The sequence below is a fragment of the Barbatula barbatula genome (genome assembly GCF_947034865.1).
Source record: "Barbatula barbatula genome assembly, chromosome: 11".
Classification (NCBI taxonomy): Eukaryota; Metazoa; Chordata; class Actinopteri; order Cypriniformes; family Nemacheilidae; genus Barbatula; species Barbatula barbatula.
The window spans coordinates 22,090,580-22,104,841 of record NC_136774.1 but is presented as its reverse complement, the minus strand read 5'-3'; the positions used below and the strand labels follow the sequence as shown (position 1 = coordinate 22,104,841).

General features: G+C 37.3%; 1 protein-coding gene across 5 annotated transcripts; it reads left to right on the top strand.

Annotated features, from left to right (window-relative positions):
- The first annotated feature begins 2,750 nt into the window (after positions 1-2,750).
- On the top strand, positions 2,751-12,677 carry ssuh2rs1 (ssu-2 homolog, related sequence 1). 5 transcript variants are annotated; one of them, XR_013787356.1, is made up of 14 exons: positions 2,751-3,206; positions 3,300-3,349; positions 5,274-5,354; positions 5,462-5,534; positions 6,114-6,243; positions 6,385-6,445; positions 6,965-7,086; positions 7,554-7,616; positions 7,792-7,874; positions 8,818-8,910; positions 9,069-9,174; positions 9,282-9,389; positions 9,508-10,492; positions 10,862-12,677. XR_013787356.1 is itself a non-coding variant. In XM_079468474.1 (13 exons), exons 1-13 carry the CDS (start codon positions 3,187-3,189, stop codon positions 9,646-9,648), a joined length of 1,134 nt encoding a protein of 377 aa, XP_079324600.1. In that variant the 5' UTR covers positions 2,751-3,186; the 3' UTR covers positions 9,649-10,388. The 5 variants fall into 5 exon arrangements, 4 of the variants coding, with proteins under 4 accessions (XP_079324600.1, XP_079324601.1, XP_079324602.1 ...); XM_079468474.1 differs by lacking the exon at positions 10,862-12,677 and having other exon boundaries at positions 5,274-5,357; positions 9,508-10,388; XM_079468475.1 differs by lacking the exons at positions 2,751-3,206; positions 3,300-3,349; positions 10,862-12,677 and adding an exon at positions 4,659-4,900 and having other exon boundaries at positions 5,274-5,357; positions 9,508-10,859.
- Positions 12,678-14,262: the final 1,585 nt, after the last annotated feature.

The window sequence follows — 14,262 nt, the reverse complement described above, 5'->3', positions numbered from 1 at the left end:
ATTAAAAACTCAAAATTAAATAAAAAAGTACACATTTTTCAATGACACACACACATATGAACATACATATTTTAATTCGTCAACAGTTGTGGTTTAGGGTAATACGCGCAAATGACCACTAGGTGTCACCGTGGAGACGGGTGTTGCATTGTGTCTCTCAAAAGCAACTTTATGTTTATACAATCCTTGAAAATGTCTTATGTTGTTGTGTAAGCTGTTTATTTGGACATTATTTGACACTACATTCAGTGATTATTATTGTAACCATCTTCATGTAAAAACAGTGGTATTTCGATTAAATACAGCGAGATTCAGGAAGTGTCCGACTTCAAAGGTCTTTTTTGACCCCTGACCTTACTGCAGCCGCCTCCTCTCGCCTACATTTCAGGCGCATCTCAAACAAGCCTACATACCCTCTATTGTCATGTGATCTCTGTTATTTACTTTTGGAATAATCTGTTTGTTAACCTTAATTGGTTGATATTATGTGATGTATTCTTTCTCCTTTATGTTTCTGTTCTAAGCATCAATAAAAAAATATAAAAATAAAAAAATACCATCTATTGTCACAGCACCGCGTGTGGTGAGTGTAAGTATTGGCCATTACTCCATATACATACAAAGTAGAATGCAGACAACTGTTTGACAAACAAACTTAAGCGACAGTATGTAGACAAACAGCGGAAAGTAAAAAACAGGCAGACTGTACACAACATATACATATATACCTGTACATGTCGTGGAAAGTAGTTCTTGTAGTTTCAAAAAATTGCTCAGACAAAGAGGGCCAAGGTGGCAAAAGGTTAACTTTATTTGATCGTGTCAAGCAAAGTGAGATCTTCCCAAAGCACCTGAAGTTACAGTGTTTTCCAGCCCATAGTTATAGTGAAATCCCTGAAAGGAGGGGGTCTCTCTTAAACCAATCAGATCTGTTCCTGTTACCTTCTTTTGTCTTTTCATTCCACCAATAGATGTATGCATTGGTCAAGTTTCAAGCTTGGATCTACAGACATTGATGGAGTTTACTTTACTGTGCTCTTAAAACATAAGTGACCAAACATGCTTAATAAGTGTAAATACATGATCACATTATAGTATTAAATCATACACAACCATCTTTGATTAAATATAGTTTCAGCTCACTCAGATCGTAACCCTAATACATAATTATTCTAGTTTCTCTATGAATACTTCTTAATACTATTAATATATATATATATATATATATATATATATATATATATATATATATATATATATATATGTGGTTTTGTAAAATCATTAAAGACAAGTATATATGTGAATATGTGATATATTCAAAGCATCTAAACATATTCAAAACAAATATAGGGAAAGTGGGGTGAGTTGTGCCAGTTTTTACTCAAAGTAACTTTAAAGTGAGGCCATGACTGTAATGCCTTCAATTTAAGAATGTTCATATATTTCAGGATGTGGTGCATCCCTGAGAACAAAAACATTGGATCTGATATCAATTGTTTCAGAAATATAGCTTTTGGGTGAAAAAGTGGTCTTGTGGCACAACTTGACCCCATGCAAGATGCAAGCAACCATAGAAAACAGCTCAGAAATTAGAAAACACAAATTTAGACGTTGAATGCAATAAAATCGAGACTGCAGTGCATGATGCATTATAATCCACGAGACTGCAGTGCATGATGCATTATAATCCACGAGACTGCAGTGCATGATTCATTATAATCCACGAGACTGCAGTGCATGAGTCATTATAATCCACGAGACTGCAGTGCATGATGCATTATAATCCACGAGACTGCAGTGCATGATGCATTATAATCCACGAGACTGCAGTGCATGATGCATTATAATCCACGAGACTGCAGTGCATGATGCATTATAATCCACGAGACTGCAGTGCATGATGCATTACAATCCACGAGACTGCAGTGCATGATGCATTATAATCCACGAGACTGCAGTGCATGATGAATTATAATCCACTAGACTGCAGTGCATGATGCATTATAATCCACGAGACTGCAGTGCATGATGCATTATAATCCACGAGACTGCAGTGCATGATGCATTACAATCCACGAGACTGCAGTGCATGATGCATTATAATCCACGAGACTGCAGTGCATGATGCATTACAATCCACGAGACTGCAGTGCATGATGCATTATAATCCACGAGACTGCAGTGCATGATGAATTATAATCCACTAGACTGCAGTGCATGATGCATTATAATCCACGAGACTGCAGTGCATGATGCATTATAATCCACGAGACTGCAGTGCATGATGCATTATTATCCACGAGACTGCAGTGCATGATGCATTATAATCCACGAGACTGCAGTGCATGATGCATTATTATCCACGAGACTGCAGTGCATGATGCATTATAATCCACGAGACTGCAGTGCATGATGCATTATTATCCACGAGACTGCAGTGCATGATGCATTATAATCCACGAGACTGTCTAAAATACTTTCCGAAATAAATTGTAGAATATTGTACTTCGTTATTATACCATGTTATACTTGCTGCAATATGTAGTAACTATAGTAAACGGATAAACCTACTGTAGTTTATTTAAAAATGTATTTGTAAAATTGTTCAAACTTAGTGTATAGTGAGGTAAAAAAACATCTAAGTTTTAATATAATCAAGTAAATAATATGGAATAAAAGTATTTTCATATAGTGCCTTTCCCCGCGGGTGCACTATCACATGAATCTCGTCAGTGGCACGCTACACTTCCGGACTTGTTGTTACCTAGCAACGCCCCTGCGCCTGCGCACCAGCAATAACGTTGTTTTTAATCTAAAGAGTTTTTGCTTTCTTACTGGTGCAGACGTAGTTATAAATAACGCTGTACAGCGAATACTAATTTCACCAATGAGATAAACAAACGAATTAATTGACTTTAGTAACCTGTAAAATGCCACAGAGACACGCTAAACAAAAGCGAAACAAGCAGTTCCTAACGCAGCCCAGCCAGCGCTTCCCCGAAGTCAAGCATTGTTTTACATATACAAAGTGTCATTGTAACGGTATCCAATAAAACAACAGTCGCCTGTTTGTTCACTTGTTGTTACTTCCACTTAATTCAAACAATTCACGAAGCATCACATGATTGAGGAATGCGAGAGGAAGCTATAACAATATAAGGAAACGCTTCACTTTCCCTCGCCAAAATGGAGAGACCCATCGCCGGGTAAGAAACATCACGCAGAAAATATATACATTGAGGGCTCGTGCTTGAAAAAAATGCTCAAGCTAATCTTTTTTTGTGAACTTTCTTTGAAAGCGTCTATGGAGTCGGTTATGGCACCGTCAATCCAGTGTATGGAGCAGCAGGTATGAGCGATGTGGCCTGTTCGCGGATGTCAGAAACAATTCCTTTATACCGTAGACCCTTTAAAAACGTTTCCATCATTTCTTTATGAGGTTCAAGTTACGTAATAATAACCGTAACTTCCGTATTACACCACATGCATGCCTTCTGTAGGCCTGTTTAATAGTGCTGCAATATTTAACATTACAGTATATACCGTAGACGGCGGAACTGGGTGGGCCGGGGGGGCCACGGCAACTTTACTTGTTTTATTGTGTGCGTGCGTGTGTGTGTGTGTGTGTGTGTGTGTGTATCATCAATCTGATATGAGTGTTGACTTGTGATGATAATGATTGATGTTGATTTAGATTCAAGGCAGCAAGATGAGTTGTGGTTGTGGACTGGATGTACTTTATGTGTTTGCTATAGTTTCATCTGTGCATTTATGTGTAAATAGGCTTGGCCTGTTGTGTATGAATGTTAGAATGGGATCAAATGGGTTAATCTGGGCAAGCATGTGTGCGTGCTGTAGATGCGACTGTGTTGTGTCGGAATACAATAAAGTGCCCCGCAACGTTATTTAATATATCAGTAATATTGTCTGTTTCAATGCATATGCGCCCCACTCCCTTAGCGTAACTTGAAATCATGGCCCCCTCTGGTTCAGATGCGTTCCGCGGTCCATGGTATATACAGTTTATAATTTCACTATAGTTTATGCTACATTTCAGATTACTATTTTAATATGCTACATTTTCTGCATGTGAAATGGTATATTTGAACAACCATGGCATCTAACCTTTCTCATGTTATTTGACATGTTGTAACACGATTGACTTTTACAAGTACGTCACTGTTCTGCTCTTCTCAAGAATTATCTGTAGTATTTCCTGTCTAGTAAATGCAGTTGTCACTTTATGAGTTTATACTGTTCCACCCACTCACAACCTTTCAACCAGATTTGAAACATTGACGGCTTCCTCTAGTCTAAACACATCTCTGTCGTTTCATCATTTCCTTTTTGTTTACCATTGTCTTACTATATGAGTTTGCTTACTATAACAGTGCTGTCATAGTTTAACCATGACATTTGTCATAAAACTGGTAATACAAATGGTAATCGAGCTATTAAAAAGCAAGGCTTGCTACGATTTTACTAAAGTACTGCTAAAGTAAAATCATGGTTTTCTTAATGCATAGTACTGAGGCGGCAGTGCTCTGGCAGTGATCAAAGCTAACATTCCTTTACAAACATGCCTAAAGGATTATCTGGAAGTACCACCCCCTTCTCTTTCTCGCTCTCTCTCTCTCTCTCTCTCTCTCTCTCTCTCTCTCTCCCTCTCCGGTAATGACTGGTTTCATGAAGAAAAACTTAACTCTATTATCCCACCCTCATCTCTTCGTCCAATAGCATAGCTCGCATATGCAACCCATATGTACCGGATGTACACCATATGTTCTATAGTAGCCTACATATAGCCAACAGAACCACTCCACGCCAGAAAACACTCCCTTTGGATTTTTATTTAGCTACATACATTTCAACTCTTGGGATTATTTTCTATTCAAGAAAAGTAAGTTCTGTGGCTTAATTTCAATCCTTGAGCTGTCTGAACAGCTGAGTACTAATAATATCCTGCACTACAGATATTTATATTTAGCTATTTGTGTTTTCTCTATATTGAAAAGCTTAGTTTTTTCCATTTAAACGAACCATTAATACGGTAAATCAGGTTAGATATCGCAATATATAATATAGCGAGTAAACATGTTTGTATAGTGTCAATAAATAGTATGCAGATGTGTTAAAGTGTGCAGAACCTTTCAAAACAACAGATACAAAATGTTTCTGTGGTTTTTAAACTGAAATATGTTCTGTAGTGTCATTTGTGATGCAAAAGCAAGCTATCTGATCTGACCTGACCGGTTAGTTTCTATTTCATTCAGCAATGTCGGCCGCGCCTTACGCACCCCCTGGGAACATGTTTGACACAGTTCCAGGATATGAGGGAACCTTGGCCGGCGGTGGTGGTAAGAAGCATCAATGTTCAAATATATTCGTCTCATCTCAAGCACGTCTGTGAATGATCTTGTCTTGTGTACGAGTTGTGTAATTAATGTGTCTCTTAAAACAGGCGGGTATCTTCCACCACCAATGCCATCTGTACCCCAGCCTATGCCCACAGCCCCAAATCACCCAGAGTGGCAGTGAGTTTCTCCATGCTGTCATTAAAGACTTTTAACTAGGGCTGTATTTACATAATATTTGTCTGCGTACTGTGCATATTCATTTTGTATTTATAAACACATATACATATTTAGGAAATGTCTACATGTATTTATTTTTATTTACCAATCATTTAAATTATATATAAATGTAAAGTCATTTTCCTATTTAATTTTTTTCCTAAATATATGCACGTATTTTGTATGTTGTTATAATACAAAATTAACATACACAGACATATATTTTGTTATTCTGAATGTGATTAATCGCAATTAATCGTTTAACAGGCCTACTTTTAACACCACTTAAACACACTATTTTATGCATAATCAGTACAGTATAATACAAAACGTCAACCCTATAGAAACATTGACAGAACAACAAAGAATGAACAATAATAATAAAAAACAAGTAAACTGCACCACAGTCGGGTTTTTGTGTAGTGCACTACAAGAGCCAGATTAGATAATGTTGTACTAGACAGTCACACACCCTTTTGAAAACCTGCATGTCTTGTGGAAAGGTCACCCATTCATTGATTTTTCTCTCCTTTGTAACAGAATTCCCTCCATCTCAGAGGACAGAGCTCGCACGGCTCTCAGAACATATGTCGACAGCAAGTGTTGCTATAGTTCCGGTCCTGTCGATCACGGAGTTATAACCAACATGGAGACGTTTAATACCTACAGGGTGAATCCTTGTCTTTATGACTGTATCAAACTGATGTTTTAACATCAAGTCTACAGCTCCATGTTTACACGCAGAACTCGAGTTGAAGCAAGGGTTCGTAGTGATAAACAGAGGTCTGTTTTGCTCTTTATCTGTTCTCAGTATCGTTTGGAGACGTTCACAGAGTCCAGATCGTCTGAATGGAGCAATGAGCCATACACAGGTAGTCAATAAAGTTGCATCTTTAATGCAGTCATGGGTTCATTCACTAAACGTTGAAGCTTTTGCTTAAAGGGATAGTTCGTCCAAACTAACAGTATAATTAACTCATGTCGTGCCAAACCCATGTGACTTTCTTTGTGAAATACCGAAGCCTGCTTCACACATGTGGTCACAATTCGCCTATTGACCTTCGTGCTTCACGAAATGAAGGGTATCTAGAGACCCGAGGGGGAGTAAATTATTACAGAAATTTGACTCAAGCTTTTTCTTTAAGGGTGATGCCTTTCATCTGGCTTAAAAGGAATTCTATACATGTTCTGACAACACTCGCCTCCATAGCTGCATGCTAGTGTGATGCCTCAATGTACCGGTATGCCATTTGTTGGCAGATCTCATCACTCAAACGCACAGAGAAATGTCCAGAAAGTACCATAGAGCCACAATGTGTACAATCTTTAGCATCTGAGAAAACTGTTCACTTTTTAACGTCTCTTAATAACTCAACGGCGCTGTCTCACAGGGCAGACTGTGGATGCCGGTACTCAGCCTGCCCCGACGCCGTGGCAAATCGCAGCCAAACTTCCAACTTTCTTCCAGGACCAGAAGCAGACCATCAAAGTGCCTTATACCTCCTCAATGAAGGTCGGATCACAAAACCACAGATTTAGATTTGACATACTTCTAGATTTATGCATTTGGCAGACTCTAAATGATCTGTCCATATACATGATGGCAATTACTATAATGTACAAAAAGAGACTTTCATCGTTTATCCATCATCTTGTAATGTCAAACCTGTATTTCTTTCTTCTGGAGAAAACAAAAGAAGATATTTTGAAGAATGTTTGTCACGAAACGACATTGGCAGCTGTTTAGTTCCATTGTATGGACACAAAACCACTGAGACATTTCTCAAAATATCATCTTTTGTGTTTCACAGAAGAAAGCGTCATAAATATTTTTTGAATTACACAAGGTTGAATAAATGATGAGTGTTCTCTGTTTTTGTGTGCTTATCCAGCCATCAAAATCGATGGTCGCTAAGTCCGATGATATGTTACATTTATTTTGTTTATATTTTAGAGCGTTATATTCTGTTTGTTCTTCAGAACTGTCACACGTGCAACGGAGCGGGAAGAAGTCCCTGTACCACATGCGCTGGGGCTGGAAACGTGAGTGACATCATGGCAATTGCATTAGGAATTCGGCAAAGAATTCCACTTGGGCTCTGTGTTTCTGTGTTTCTTCTTTTTATTTATTTTTCAGGCCAAACATTTACAAAACATTTTTATTCAGTGCAGATAACTGAATATGCCTTTATTTGAAATCTGTCTTTTTTCTGTGCAGAAAGTGTGTGGGCCGTGTAGCGGTACCGGACGACGTCTGAGCGACGAACAATGCGGGCACTGCACGGGCAGCGGACGAGAGAAGTAAGTTGAGCTCTGTGAGATGTACCTGTGTTTTATTTCTAGATTATTCTTTCTTCTGTGAAACAAAATATAAAGTGGTTTTGTGACCATACAACGGAAGTCAGTTTGGTTACCAACGTTCTTTAAAATATCATTTGTCTTCTGCAGAACAGGTTCGGAATGATTTGAGGGTGAATAAATGATGATATAACTTTCATTATGGATACCTTAAACTGTTACGGTGTGTGGACAGAACCCAAGCGCAGGCAGCGGTTTGAGAAACAAGAAAACTTTATTAGCACAAAGACCCTCGATGGGGAAAACATTAACTAAAACAAGACAAGAATGTAAACCAAAACCTCCCACAAGGGGAACAAAACAACAGGGTAATAAGAATAAGAAATAACCTAGAAGTCCACAAACTAGAGTCCAAGAAACAGGGTAATCCAATACAGACAAGGGTAAATGTGCAAAATCCAAAATCCAAAATGAACCGACAAGAGACAGAGGGAAACTGGGGCTTGATAAGGGGAAACACTAACAAGGGCTGATGACACAGGGAGAGTGGCGGCAGGTGACATGGATAAAACACTAAGGGAAAGCTAACAGGAGGATTGCACGAGGCAGGTGAGGGGACTGAAACACTAAGGGAAAGATGGACCAGGGCTGGAGACAAGACTAACACTAATGGACTGCTAACAGGGAAACAAGGGGGCGGGGCTAAAGGACGTGACACCGGAGAGAGAGCATGGCTTCTCAAACCAAAACAATGCTCTTTCTCCACACAAAACACATGGGACTGACATGATCCTGCCACAAGACTCGAAAACCAAGACAAGGAAAGGCAGGATCATGACATAAACAATGTAGAGCTTAGATTTTAAGATTTTTTTCCGTACTGTGCATTACTCGGTTAAATTCAAATGCAGCTCTTGAATCTGAATTTTGATTTGATCTCTTGCAGCTGTTCTTCGTGTAGCGGCCATGGCAATCGTGAGTGTGAGACATGTCGTGGGAAGAAACAGCTGCTCGTCTTCATCAATGTCAATATTAAATGGTAAGATTTTTTCCAACTGGATGACAAAATCCTATAGGTTCACATTTAGGAGAAGCTCATGCCATATTGGGACCAAAATAATATAAAGATTTGAGGTTGGGCTCTGTTGATTCAGGTCAGTCCTGTTAGTGAAACTGAACGTGTTTTGATCATTTCAGGAGCACTGAGAAGTCTGATTTTGTAGCACAGCAGTCAAGCGGACTGAAAGTGAAAAACCTTGAGAGCGTTTCAGGAAAGCAGCTCTTTCAAGATACCCAATGCATGGTAATCACAAACGTATACATTGTACATATACATGCATATAGCTGGATCAATGTGGTGTATTTCTATCAAATATAGAAGAGAATTAACAGTGTGTGTCTTTGCTGTAGTTGTATCCAATTTTTGGTTTTCCTGATGTGTCTGTCGCACAAGCTTCCGACCGTTTCGTGAAAGAGCACCAGGCCAAATTCGGCCAATCCTCACGCATTTTACAACAGGTACAGATCTAGTTGTGTGCTTACATAATAGTTCATGTTGTATTCTCCTTTCAGAGTTTTTTCTTTCTAAATCCAAAAAAGTAGTGATAATTGATTTGTACTCTCACTGTTTTTGTAGAGACAGACAATAGAGCTGATTCCCATTACCAAAGTCAACTACATGTGGAAAGCAAAATCCTATGTGTACTTTGTGTACGGAAATGAGTCTGAAGTGAACGCTGAAGATTACCCAGCCACCTGTTGCTGCTCTGTGATGTAACACACCTGACATACAGTCCTTCATTGTGATGGAGATTCAAATAACATTTAATAGATTCATCAAATTTGACAATGAATTAATCAAGTTGTTTAATCTTCTGTAATGTTCTTATTCACAATGTATTCGTAATTAAAACTGTGAGATGATGACGCAGTTAATATTTCTTGTACTAAAATTAAACTTCATTTTCATACAGGAACATACCACCAATTTGCCTTTTTTCTTCTGATATAGATTACAGATAGCATGTCATTATTGATATTATATAAAAGTAAGATTACTGTATGTTTACCAATGTCTGCTTTACTCCATAGAAGCGTTTGTAGTTTAATCGGGCCTGTAAACAGTCATTAAATTGTTTCATTTGTATTTGCTTGGAGGTTCCTTGGAGTCCTTTTAATCCAGTTTTTAACACTATCGTGTTACTGTTTTATGGAAAGTTTTGTAAATAAAAATATCAGCAGTAAGCCTGTGGTTGGTGAAAGTGGTCGCAGAGCTTTCCTGTAGTTTCCAGAAACTTAACCTCAAACCATGCAGTAGTCTTCATCGCTTTTTTGTGCCGTGGTTTTTTATAATAACGTGTCAATCCAAACTCTGTGATTTTGAAACGTTAAAAGCAAAGGTACTTCTTTGTACAGTATATAAACTGCTTAAGGAATATGCATGTATACATGTTAAAGACATTATGTTTTCTTTATCTGTTCATTCATTCATAAGCCTGGCTTTATTTTTCATATTTTAACATCCGTATTACTTTTCCCATTCTATATAACTGAGTTCAGACTTTGTCTTAACATGACGACTGCTGTAGTGACAGTGACCCCGATTAAGAGTAATTTTAAAGGTGAGTATTTTCCCAATCATTTATTCATTTATAATCATTATATATTTTTCATGTGTCAGTTTTAGTCCCTAAAACCTTGTCTGTAATGAGTTTTGATTTAAGTTCAGCAAAAGATGTTACGCCAGGCCTTTCCCATGTCATTCCATTGTACACAGACTAACTCAAACTCTTTGTACAACACGGAATCCAGCATGAGAGATACCAACAATTATTATGAGAACACATGAATATTCCTGTGCTTCTCTGAAGAATGAAAATAGTTACTGAAAAAAGTAGACACCTTTGTAAATATATATTTGATGTATTTTATGATGAATAAATTCATCTGCATGCTTTTCTGTTTTACCAAAATAAAATTGTATCTCGCAGTCCGGCTTCAAAACAAACTACTCCTCTGAGACTGCACTGCTACAGGTCACAAAAGCACTGCAGCTAGCCAAGGCGGAATCTAAATGCTTGATCCTGATTCTGTTAAGATCTGCAGAGTTCGACACTGTCAATCACCAGATGCTGCTAGAAACCTTCTCATCACTAGGAATCTCAGGCACTCCTCTCTGCTGGTTCAAATCATACCTCTCCGGCAGATCCTTCAGAGTGTCATGGAGGGGCTCGCTGTCCACTGCTCACCACATCACTGGGGTCCCTCAGGGATCGGTGCTTGGACCACTCCTTTTCTCCATCTACATGACTTACGTGTGACCCCTTCTTCAACGATCACATTGCAAAGACAATGCGGTCATGCTAATATGTCTTATTTAACATTAGAAAGGCTAGACCCTATCTTACGGAGCATGCGGCAAAACTCCTTACAATCTTAAGGTTGAACTACTGCAATGCTCTTCTTGCTGGTCTTCCTGCAAAGGCTATCAAACCACTCCAGCTGGTTCAAAAAGCAGCAGCACGCCCCGTCTTCCAACAGCACAAAAGGGCTCATGTGACACCTCTTTTCATCTCTCTCCAATGGCTATCGGTTGAAGACCGTATCAGATTCAAGTCACTGATGTTTGCCTACAGGACTATCACTGGATCTGTAAAGGTATACTTTCACACCCTTCTACATCCCATCAAGAACTCTGCGTTCAGCAAACCAGCAGTGTCTTGTATTGCCTTCTCATAAGGGCATTAAATCACTTTCCGCTCATTCTCCTTCACAACTCCTTCCTGGTGGAACATTCTTCCTAACTCGGTCCGCCCAACCACATCTCTCAACCTTCAAAAAACAACTTAAAACCCATCTCTTCTGTTAATAGCAAAATACTTTGATATTTAATGGAGACAAAACAGAACAGCTCGTTGTTGCTCTTCACTTTTTTTTGTATCTGGAAATCAGATAATTTGTAATGTAGAGACATAAGAAAAAGGTCTATCTATATTTATATTATACGAATTATAATGAATTACCGTATTTAGACAAGGTTTCCCAACAAAAATCATATCAAATATACATAATTAATTAAATTATTTTTGTTAAAACTGTTTAAGTTCTTTCTGACATTTGAAAAGAGAGGCATGAAATGAAAAGGAAGAAACAGGGTTAGGAAATGCTGCAAATCAAGTTTACAGAAGCAGGAAAGCACAAGCATGTTCTCTCAATCAAAGCAATATTAAATCAATGTTTACAGCACATGAATGAGAATCAAATATTTGGAAATTCAAAGGAATCTTTTACATTTTATTATGTAGACAGTTAAAATAATCAGTACCTGTGTAAGGTGGACTGCTGTTCACTATCACTGCTATTCAGAAGGTTTAGGTTATACTGTATTTTATCATTAAATATTAAAGCATACAAATAATTTAACTGATGCAAGAATCTTTTCTAAATACTTATCAAAACACAGTTACTGCCCTCTGCTGGATATAACTATAATATCATCAACTCCACAGCAGACACTTTTATCTTAAACGACTTCTGGGAGCAGTAAAGCGATGTCATACAGGAATAATACACAAGGTTCTTTTTGTTCAAAAGCCAGAACAAAAGCTGTTTAGAGAAAGAGAGAGGGTTAGTTAGTTTTTATTATTCATTTGTCTGTATGTGTTGAATTGTATGCAATTAATACGTTTTAATACATTTTTTTGGTTAATTTTGCAACTGTTTAAAGTTTGTCACTGACAAAAACCTCATGTTCCACCGATAACACATAAAATAAAGGGTGAAAGTTGTTTCACAGTGTCTTAGACTCACAAAGTTCAGTTTCTCTTTAATTCTCTGCTCAGTTGGTTGGCTTTACGTGAGTACATTGTTATATTTACATTTACATTCATTTCTATATGCGAATATAAGACAGGGTACTTTAAAAATTGTGTGTAGACATGTGTGATATGTTTTCTTTCTTTTGTGCAGAGGCATGCATATGTTATTTTGATTCTGAATATGACCCCGGAGAAAGTAAACAACTATAATCTAACTTTGCTTTCTATTTTCTCATTCTGTATGAAAATGGCCTTAAAAAGAGAAGTTTTAACTTAAGAGTTAAACAAACTTCTAGCAATTTTATCAAATTAATTTAGCTATAATGTTAAAAATGTCTGATTAGAAACATTTCATGTAAAACTTTGCTGTAGCTTTGCAACAGGTTTGCCAGTAACTACTGTAGATTTAATTACTACTTAAAACTATTTTCCTATTAGTACTGTTTCCAGTTTGATTAAACTTTAATAAAAATAAATAAAACTTGCAAAACTGCAAAAAAATGACATTCTTGCTAAACATTTTTGTCTTGTTTTCTACTAAAAATATTTGAAACTTCTTACATTTTGATGCAGTTAAGAAAACTGACATAAGATATATATAGAGAAGTAGGTAAGTTTATGTTTAAAACAAAAATTGTAAATGAAAACAATAGTAAGTTACTGGCAAACCTTCTGCAAAACTACAGCAAAGTTTTACAGTGAACATACTCAGTTTTTTTTGCATAATCAGGTCATTGTGGTGTAAATTTGGTAGGTTAACTTTTTACTTTTGATCTTTAAAAAATGTAACTGTGACATGTTTTGTGTATGTGTATTTACTCATTTATTAGCTATTGTTTCTGTTTACGTTATGTTCTTGTTATGTGATTAAATGATGTGCTATTATTGGAAAGGACATCAATCCACGCTTCTTTTGATGACAAACTGCATGTTGTTGATATTATTGATATTTTGTAGCTGCTTACTGAAGTGTTTGGTATGTCCATTAGGGGGCAGAAGCTGTAATTTTATATGACTTGGAATAAAGCATTATTACATTGCCAGACATCATTACCATTATTTGCATGTGTTATGTGAGAATGACAATTGAAAATGTTATTTTAACAATTTAAATACAAATTAAAGCTGCAAGCAGCATTTATCGGGTTTCGAGTTTTAAGACAGTCAAAAGCAGTCATGCATTCATGAACAGTTTAGGGGGTCACACCACAACAAACGCATGAAGGATCAAAGTCCAACACACACACGCACAGAAAAATGACAGGTATCAACTCATAGAAACTATGCATGGTTACAGAAACATGCACATATACTACAAGAATGTTATTTTTCTGACTGTCAAATCATTTGGACAATTTGTTAATGAGTATCCGATTTTCATTGTTGTTGGCTTTTAAATTGAAGCGAAGGTGCTTTCAAACTCAAGAAGTCTGAAGTTCCTGGGCCGAGACGTTTATTTTCAAAGCGTATCAGAGCCTGTAGATGTATGTCACGTGATACACAATTGTTTAAGCACTCCAAAAATGTTATTTCGCCCCCAGTGGCCAAATGAGTTCATATTTCTTACAGACCTT